Source organism: Sphaeramia orbicularis, chromosome 22 (assembly GCF_902148855.1).
Source record: "Sphaeramia orbicularis chromosome 22, fSphaOr1.1, whole genome shotgun sequence".
NCBI lineage: Eukaryota > Metazoa > Chordata > Actinopteri > Kurtiformes > Apogonidae > Sphaeramia > Sphaeramia orbicularis.
This window is the reverse complement of record NC_043978.1, coordinates 18,426,146-18,436,235: the sequence shown is the minus strand read 5'-3', so window position 1 is coordinate 18,436,235 and position 10,090 is coordinate 18,426,146. Positions and strand designations below refer to the sequence as shown.

General features: G+C 37.6%; 1 protein-coding gene across 1 annotated transcript; it reads left to right on the top strand.

The window, feature by feature from the left end:
• The first annotated feature begins 350 nt into the window (after positions 1-350).
• LOC115413218 (exocyst complex component 3-like protein 4) lies at positions 351-9,651 on the top strand. The gene is made up of 11 exons (XM_030125953.1): positions 351-450; positions 2,700-3,165; positions 5,208-5,325; positions 5,938-6,039; positions 6,251-6,351; positions 6,464-6,562; positions 6,681-6,807; positions 6,891-6,992; positions 7,943-8,098; positions 8,189-8,310; positions 9,070-9,651. Exons 1-11 carry the CDS (start codon positions 351-353, stop codon positions 9,227-9,229), a joined length of 1,653 nt encoding a protein of 550 aa, XP_029981813.1. The 3' UTR covers positions 9,230-9,651.
• Positions 9,652-10,090: the final 439 nt, after the last annotated feature.

Below are 10,090 nucleotides of genomic sequence, written 5' to 3'. Positions count from 1 at the left end.
GTATTGTCTCTGCAAACTTCATGTATGTGAGGGGGTTTCAAAAAGTTCATGGAAAAAGAACATACAGTAGCTTTGACATGGTTTAAATCATAGTGCTTAGTTTTACACAGATGAACTGTGTGCTATCAATGTTTGCAGAAGTGTATTGAACTGGAGCACATGGAATGATGTAGTCACTATGGCTCTCTCAGCAATGATGCAACAGCTTTCACTTCTGCAGCTCCAGGAAACTGAAAGTAAAAAGGGAAGCTTATGGGAAAAACCCACTGGAGTGTATAAAAAGGGAGGTCAAAGCTGCTGCTTCTCATACCAACTGTGAAAACAGTGGTGAATGCCGACTCCTGGAAAAGATGACATTGAACGTCTTTAAACGGTGGCGCACTCCTCGCCGGACTGAAAGCATAACACCTTTAATAAGAAACAACAACAATGATGAGGACACACAGGATGGTGAGAAGGCTTTTTTTATTATTGCATGGTCATTTAACAGTGATGCTGGGGTTGACATTTAGCCTCTTAGAGCTTTAAAAGAGGCAAAAATGAGGGTTTTAATGCTGTAAATACTAGTTCCACGATGAAAGAGAAACAGTATGAATGAAATACACCAGTTTTATAGAAGTGAAGAGGAAAAAATAGCTGGATTTTCTGCTTATGCTGATCTTTACTCTAATATCAGGGGTTTATTCGTCTCTCATAAATTTAATTTCGTGCAACAATTAATATAGAGTCCTTTTTCTTGAGGTGTTGAGGCTAAAAGAGTGGCAATGCTTTATCTAATCATCTATTGTTAGTTAAGGCATGGACGCTCTAAGGTCGAGTGAAACATGAGACTCATTTTTCCAAATGAAAATGTGAAAGAGCAAAGACAGACAGATGACAAATGACAGGAAAAGCCTGATTGGAGCATTCCTGTGCACTCATGGAAACTGATTTGAACTGTGATTCTATAGTTCAACAAGCTGTGCTGTAGTAGGTGTTTTTTTTTTTTTTTTGTTTGTTTGGAATTCCCCGTACTGGCATACTCTGTAACCTAAGATCTTCAAAGAGAAGTAAAGGAGACTTGTTATCTTTTTATTGGCTCCAGGTTTATTTATACACCTCATTATCCAGATAAACCTGCCAATCTGCACTGATACTGTTGGAAAGAAAAAAAAGTCACTTGGATGTTGAAATGTGGTCAGGTCGCTTTATGGTTTTTTTCTTTGGAACTGTATGTAAACAGAATCTGTCACTAACACAAGTAAAATTCCCCACAGAGAGTGTTGCTTCCGGTGTGTCAGGCATACGACCCACGGGGCAAAGCTTCCAATCCGGCCTGTTAGATAAAGTGCAAAAATGACAGTTAAAGATATTAAAGGTGAAGGAGACTTTCATGACCAATTTTTCATCAGATCTGTAAAACCTCAGTCATAGCCTAAGTATCATGAATCTGTAAGTCTTTCTGTGATTACTCACCTGAATCTCTTGCATTACGGTGAACAATTTCGAAGTGCCATCCACCATAAACAAATACCATATGTTTACATTCAGAGCCGGGAGGTAACTTGGGCATCTTCAGAATTTTTTGTCGCGATGTGCATTGTGGGAAATGGAGGCTCGTGCTGCCACTGCAGGGAGGTTCGCGCAGCCGCCTGCACGGTTGTTCAGGTTATTCAATTTAGGGTTCTCATTATTTACAGACTATTATATCATTAGTTTACTGGTCACATTAGGCTGAATGTGGTCTCTGAAGTAAAATGTGTTTGACAGCCTTGGTCTAATCTATCCAGGATAGATGAGATAGATGAAAATAACAGGATTATCTGGATAAGGAGGTGTATGAATGAGAAGGTAAGAGTCAAATGAGGATAGACTATCCTCATTTGACTCCTCTTACCTTCTCATTCATACACCTCCTTACCCAGATAAACCTGTTGTTCTGTATTAATGTTACATGTAAAACCACATTTGACAAACAAGAATAAGACACCTGGAGCAGAAAATCGTCACTAGACAATTGATGGCAGGAGGGCATGTATATACAGTACAGTCACAGTAGAAAAGAACTTAAAATTTGACAGAATCTCAAACATTATCATGAAAAATTTGCGGAAAAACCTTTTTTGTCTCCCGCTCCATCCTACCCTCACTCATGAAAAAGATCCAGAGATACTTAAACTCCTCCACCTGAGGTAGGACACCCCCCCCCCACCTGTATTGGCCACTCCACCCTTTTCCAGCTGAGGACCATGGGCTCAGCGAGAGCTGGAGGTCTCTGCTCGATGAAGCTAAGAGAACCACATCATCTGCAAAAAGCAGAGACCTCCTGCAATTGAACTTGAAAACACATGTGGACTGGATAGCCTAACTCCCATGCCCCCTCCAGTACCCTAGTAAGGGTAAAGAGCTGGTCCACAGTTCCACGCCTGGGGCAAAAACCACATTTCTCCTCCTCAATCTGAGGTTCAACTATCGACTGTACCCTTTTCTCCAGTATCCTGGCATAGACCTTACCTTACCTTTTGTATTGGTGTAGAAGTATGCAATTAAGTTTGGTCAAAATGAACATAAACATAATTTTTTAAAAAAAGTACAAATTCTCCCAAATCATACTTGAGTTCAGTAGTGAAGTATTATTACTTTGTTACTATACAACACTGCCACTGTAGTAAAGTTGTACACGAAACCAATAACCTTCAACAATCTTCTGATTTTTGTAGGATATGAGAGGCAGGTTAATGACCACAAGGACCCATTAACCCAAAACACCCTCAACATCCAAAATGAGCACCATCTGCAGAACGATGACGAGATCACATCCTTGGCTGAGCATCTTCGTGTTCCCGCAGACTCCATCTCTGTTAGGCCTTACTGCTCTGAAAACCAGCCTGAGAATCTGGAGCAGAAGGTCTTCGCTCTCATCCAAACATCTGTGCACAAACAACTCCCAAAACCTCCAGAAGACCTGGACAAGAACCTTCAGCAGTACCTGATACGTGTGCAGGAAATAGTGCTGAGGGAGCTGCAAAGGCTGGCCCCTCTGTTTGACATCAGGGGGCTGATGGGAGATCTGATTGACTGCTACCACAATCAGATATTCAAGCAGCTTAACGGTGTACTCCAGCAAATCAGATCCTCCAAGAGCTGCTTCGTGCTGCTGCAATGGCTTCTACAAATATATCTGAGGTAAAACGCTGAATCATTACAATTTTTATATATATTAGGCAACACTGGGAGGTTGGAATATTACAATAACAGCAAATAAAAGGGGTTTTTTGTTGTTTTTTTTCTTTTCCAAAGTGGCTATTGACACAGTACTGTGGCATGAAATATAGGTTTGTCTATTACCATATAACCAATCAGTGCCCTCATTATATCATGTCTGGACTGGTAACTTATCACGTCCTGAAAAGTACCAAGGCAATCAGATAGTAAATAGGTCAGGCTAAGAGACAGCTGATACAGGGTGACCCAAAAAATCGAGAATTTTTGAAGTGCGTATTGGCAGACATGAGCAAGTGGTAGCACTGCAAGACAGTGACCTTGAGCAAGTAAACACACCCCCATTTTAGTAACCATGGATCAGTGGAATGGGCAACAGTGTGCGTTAGCCATAAAAATGTTTTATAAAAACGGTGATAGTTTGACAGCTGCGCAAAGGGAGTTCTGACGTTTTTACAACTTAGGATGTCATGGTGCTGTTCCATGAAAACGTGCGATAAAATGTTGGATTAATAACTTTGAAGAGACTGGATCTGCCCTGAAGAAGAAACCAACAGGACGACCAAGAAGTGCTCGTACTCCTGGCCCCCTAGATCGCCAGATTTGTCCGTTTATGATTTTTTCTTGTGGGGCTATCACAAGAGTAAAGTGTACACGACTCGACCAAGAACTCTGGATGAGTTACAACAGAGAATTCAGGATGAAATTCACAGTATCCCAGCTGAGATGTTGCAGCGGTCAATGAGGAATCTCAACAGCAGATTTCACGAATGCATTCGTACAGGAGGACGGCATCTACAGGAAGTAATTTTAAAAAAATGAAAATTCCATCATTGTTTCTTAAACGGCATGTTTTAAAGTTTCAGTTACTATGAATAAAATATTTTTCTTCCATCACTCTTGGTTTTATTGGATTGTTAAAAAGTACTCGTTTTTTTGTGTCACCCTGTATTTAGCTCACTTAGTAATGTATCAGACTGCAATGTGGAAGACTCTGGTTCAATACCCTATTGGAGTAATTTTTTTTTTTTTTTTTCTGAAAATTTTCAAAGGGGTGGGGGTGTAAATCCACTATTGATATAAATCAGCCCCTGGGACAATGTTCAGAGTGCGGAATTTGGACCACAGCACTCAATATACTGAACTGACACAGAACTGAGAAGTCACAGCACACTGCTGCATCTAACATGTAGCTCCACCCACCTTCTCCAGCCTCCAGAGCAAAGGACACCATAAAACAACATATAGAGTATTTAGAACAATAATTTCCATTATATACTCTAAACTATCACTGAATTGTTGTTTCTGGGGGTGGCCATGGCTCAGATGGTAGAGTGGGTCGTCCAATAACTGAAGGGTTGGCGGTTCGAATCCTGCTCTGTCCATGTGCTGTTGTGTCCTTGGGCAAGACACTTCACCCTCCTTGCCTCCAGTGCTGCTACTCACACTGGTGTATGAATGTGTGTGAATGTTCGGTGGTGGTCGTAGGGGCTGTAGGTGTGAATTGGCAGCCACGCTTCCGTCAGTCTGCCCCAGGGCAGCTGTGTAGTTTACCACCACCACAGTGTGAATGTGAGAGTGAATGAATAATGGATCCTCTGTACGCGCTTTGAGTATGCATTCATAGAAAAGCGCTATATAAATCTAATCCATTATTATTCATTATTCATTCTTTCATCAATTGCCACAGTACTGTGGTTGGAAAATGCACAAAAGAATGCATTGAAGTTTTGGCTGTATATCACCACAGTACTGTGGCAACAAGAGGATAATGAGTTCATGGAACTGTATCCATGATTGGCTCTACAACAAATGCTAACATTTGATTGGCTCTATGGCAATAGACAAACCCATATTTCGTGCCACAATACTGTGGCAGTAGCCATTGCCTTTTTTTTTTAAACATAATACCAGGGTATGAACACCAACTGAAAATTTTGACACTTTCTTAGAGTATTTGGTCAGATGTTCACCTTAAATGTTGGTTTATTCATAATCGTTTCCAGTCAGGATCTGCTTGGTCACCCTGATTTTAAGGAAATGGATGTCACCAGAACAATCGACCTGATGCTGCTGATTGACTGCACAACAAAAGCACAAAACATACTTCTGGATTTAGTGCAGGTATGAGAACTCCAACTGGTGTGTTTCTATAAAATGTCAAGCAAAACTGAAGCAAATGTTTTGACAAGATGCAAACATGAAAATGCAAATTAGGTGTGTTTCCTTAAACTGGCTGCATGGTGTCATCAGAATGTGGTGCTACAGGCTGTTGTACATATACCTGAAGAAAAAGAATAGAATAAGTAACACTTTCTGTTCCTGTTTTCTGTCTAAAATAGCTGTGATGGTTTTTTATGCATAATTGAATAATTTTTTGAATAATTTGGTCCACAGTGGGCACGTTTCAATCTAAAAATATGGAAAAGTAAATTTGACAAAATCAGATCTTATTTGTGTTTTCATTTCCCATAATGTGCGTGACCTCTTTTTTCCAAAAAATTTACAAAATTATGCTAAATTGTTTTAAAAATGTGCCATTTCTACAAACATTTAGAAATATAAAACTTAAAAGCACAGTTAGTGATAAAGATAATTTGTAAAACTACTTCAGCTTTTACTTCCACACTTTTAATGTCTCTTTTGACTGTAGAAAACTTGTTGAGACAAATCATGATGAGAACCTCAAATTTTTTTCTTCCTCTAATGAACTGTTTCCGTTTCCTTATGACACAGAAAGAAGTCTCAAAGACTCTGGAAAAAATCCTGTTAAAGAGTCAAGAGAGAGGAAATAAGAGCGATGAAGATTTAAATGAAACCTACATTGACACTATACAGGTATTGAACAACCTAGAACCATTTTAGTATTTTATTAAACTAAAGAAAGAATTAAAATGTATATATACATATATATTTGACATATATTTATCCAGTTGTAAAATAGGTTGTGTGTGTTGTGTTTAAAATTTCTCCTATGGTATTAAACTTAATCATGACTTCAATATGCTCTTTGTGTTTATTTATCCGTTTATCTGTATTTTTCTTTTAGTGCATTAATGCCATGTCCAATCAGGCCTTAAAGATCAGTTCCAGGCTGTCGGTTCGAGTGCAGGAAATTTGTTTAGAGGAGCTGCTCATATTTGTGAGGAGGTAAAGAGTCCTTCTTTACTGTTATAGTCATTTACCAACACACATTCTCACCAAAAGACCAGATATTGCACAATCAAGTACAAATACCTTCAATTCTGACTCTGGTTTGTAGGTACACGTCTCAACAGACTGAGAATCTGGAAAAATCCAAAATGACCAAAATAGACACATTCGACTTCTTCAAGACTCTGAAAACCTGCAGAGAGCTCAAGTGAGTATTTTACAACTCGTATTTCAATACAGAAACTCAAATGCAAAAGTATGTCTGTACCATACACTGATGCTGATACATACATATAATTATGGTGTTTCTATATTTTTCCTTTCAGACATCATGTCCCGACCAAACATAAGGGAGTCAAAGTTTCCGTCGTTAAGGAAACTGTGGAGTTACTCGAGGAAATGCAGGATTTTACTAAGAAGCGTCTGCTGGGAAACGTGGCTGTCGTCACAGAGGTGATGTTTTTTTCACAGCTTCACAGTTTTCTTAACCTGAGTGATTTATATGTTTTGTAAAATCCAAATTTTTTGTCTTACAGACCCACTTGAAAAAGTACTTCAGAGCTGATAGCAAACAGTTCTTGGTGGGCGCACTGAGGGAACTCTTTCCAAACCTGTCCTCATGTTTGGATGAACAAAAGGTAAAGTTACTCCTCATGCTGTTCAATGTACTTTATATCATCTGTGAATATACACAGATTATAGTGTAATAGTACAGTTCTAATGAACCTTTTACAAACAGATGGTTTTATTTACATCCAAAGACATACTGGTGTATTAATCAGTGGCGGATAGTGAAATTATTTTTGGTGGGGGGCAGTATGCAAGTCAGTTTTACAGATGCACTGTAACCATATAACATCACTGGGATACGCCAAGGGGTGGATTTTTGTTTTGTTTGTTTGTCTGTTAGCAAGATAACTCAAAGTTATCAAGTTATGTATGGATTTTGATTACATTTTCAGGAAATGTTGATACTGGCACAAGGAAGAAATGATAACATATTGGTGGTGAATTGGGGGGGGGGGGGTCTGACTGATCAGCCTTGGTGGAGGTTTGTGCTCTCCAAGTGCTTTTCTACTATTTTTAGTTTTTTTTTATGGAGCTAACCACAGGAAATAACACCAATTTTCTGTCAAAAAAGAAGAAAACGTGACTTTTTTTTGTTTCATGTGAACAATACTTTGTACATTTGATTCTTCTTTGCAAAATAATTTTAAATAGTTTTATTTAACCAGACTAGCTTTTTGTAGTTCAGCTTCCACTGTTATGCTCAGTTTGCTGCATAAAAGTTCCACACACATACACACGCACACACACACACACACATATATATGTATAGATGTATGTATGTGTGTGTGTGTGTGTGTATGTGTGTATATGTATGTAATTAAATTGTAATTTATCTACTTTTTTCTGAACTATTATGCATACATGTGTTTTTTTGTGTTGTTAAAATCTGGATTGCATTGAAATCCTTGTACTTGTTACATAGCAAATAAATATTTTATGATAATATATGTCTTTCTTGTCTAACATTTGAGCTGTTTTTTGAAATAATAATTTAAGTGTATTGTTTTCCTTCCTTCAGAGTGTGATGGATGAGGTCTATAAACACACAGTTCACCTTTACCTCAAACATCTCATCAACACCAACCAGAAAAAACTGGTGAAATGTTGGAGACGAGGCATTGGTGAAACTGTCACTGATGATGCTGAGCTCATTCACATCACCTTCTCAGACCTGGTGAGATCCATGAATCAGTGAGTCAAGGTGTTCATCTGGAATAAAATCTAGAATCTAGTGTCTAAACTCATGTCCTTTGTGTTGTTTCAGGCTCCTGGTGTCCAACAATGGAACTTCACACTGCTGGAAGTCAGTGAAGTGTTGAACTACCCATACGGCGATACATTAAAACTCACAGTGGGAGGCATGAAGAACAAATGCACCAACACAGGGTACAGTATTTTTTATTGATATTAACCCTTTAGGCGCTGGAGTAAAAAAAAAAAAAAATCAATTTTGATATCAAGTTTTCAAAAAGCTATATCTTGGAAGTGTTTAGAGATAAAGTCAGACTGTAAATGAGAAAAATATTGGATATGACCCAAAGTTTATGGTGCCAATAAATTTTCTCTTCTAATTTGCATATTATGATGTCACATGGTGGTGGCCATATTGGATTGTGTAACTTTTAGTAAAATTGAACTTTGAACGTATTTACATGGAAGTTTTCTTTGTGTTTTTGTTTTTGTTTTTTTTTGTCATCACATCTTTAAAATGAATGAACTTAGACAGTAGTAGAAAATAAAATGCCGTAGGTTTTTGCAGATTTTTAGCCAAGCAGCAGACTAGCTAAATCTGTCCTTGTCTATCACAACTAAATAAACTTTACTTACTTAAATAAATAAACTTTACGTACTTGCTTACTAAACCAGTTCAGGACCACACATTTCAAACTGGGTTTTCTTCTTCACTTTGAATTGAAACATGCCCCGAAATGGTGTTAGGATCAAAAGGGCACGTGTCCACCTTTCATTGATGGGAGGTGGTAACAAGATTTGGCAACACTATCTGGAGCTATCTGGAGCTTTTTCATTCAGTTATGTTGCTTGTCACAATATTGCGACTTTGGTCCTTAAAGGGTTAAGCTGTTAAATCTCTTTGCTGTTTGTTTCAGTATGGGGTTTTATAATGTCTGGTGTTTCCATCTTCAGCTGCACTGACGACCTGGAGCTCCTTCCTGCTCTACTGCGATGGAAGGGTCTCTCCAAATGGCAGGTCAGAGACATCCTGGAGGCCCTCCCAGACCACAGACCCAAAACCAGACCTGCATTGTGGAGCTGCTTTCCCTTCTGTGGGAAAATCCAGAACTGATGCACAGAAGATCAACAGTATTGAGTTGAACAAGCACAGCTTTCTGATCAAGAGAAGCCTGTTACTCTGTAAATAACAAAAAAACCCCAAAAAACATTACGTGTTTTTTTTATGAGATTTTTTGCTTAAGTGTCTGAATTTCATGGCAAACAATGCTTTTTAAATGTCTATCCCAGTTTTTTCTTCTTTTTACATAAATGAAAAAGTCAACATAGACCACAGATGAACACAAGTTCTTGTTTTTGACACTGTGGCTTTAAAAAAAATACTACATAAAGTTCATGTAAATAATAAGTTTGTTGAATGTTTATACTTCAGTGGAATTTGGTGAAGGGACACTCATAACACTACAGTTCAAGTTTTTCTTTACTTTTCTTGTCATTTAAGTTTTTATTGATTTTATCATATTTTCAGCGATTTATTTAAAGGGAAAAAAAACAAAGTGAAAAAAAAGGAAAATAAAAAAGAAAACTACCCAAAACTTAAAAAGGCAGATACAGTTTTTTTTTCTTGACTTTTATTTTACTTCATTTCATAGATATCATTCTAAAGTTATTTATTTAAATATAAGTTATGTTAATGTAAAAGAAAATGCTGCACTTTATTTATATGCATTGACTGTCACTGTTTTTTATACAACGTTGTTAATGTCATGTTATATTCCATTAAATGTACTATTACAGCACTGTTGTAATGATTTTAATTCCATTTTTATTGCACAATGATTGATTGCAATGATTTTTATTTTATTTTATTTATTTATTTTTGCTTGGAAGACATATTTACATTTTATCAAACGAATCACATTGTTTTCTGCAGGGAATGGGTTCAATAAACTTCAACATGATTGAATGAAAAATA

What these genes read in the sequence shown, in the direction of transcription:
- LOC115413218 (XM_030125953.1), top strand. Translation starts at nt 351, where the DNA reads ATGACATTGAACGTCTTTAAACGGTGGCGCACTCCTCGCCGGACTGAA. An exon ending in TGATGAGGACACACAGGATG is followed by an intron (nt 451 to 2,699) that starts GTGAGAAGGCTT and finishes TGATTTTTGTAG; the next exon opens with GATATGAGAGGCAGGTTAAT. An exon ending in AAAACCTGCAGAGAGCTCAA is followed by an intron (nt 6,563 to 6,680) that starts GTGAGTATTTTA and finishes TTTTCCTTTCAG; the next exon opens with ACATCATGTCCCGACCAAAC.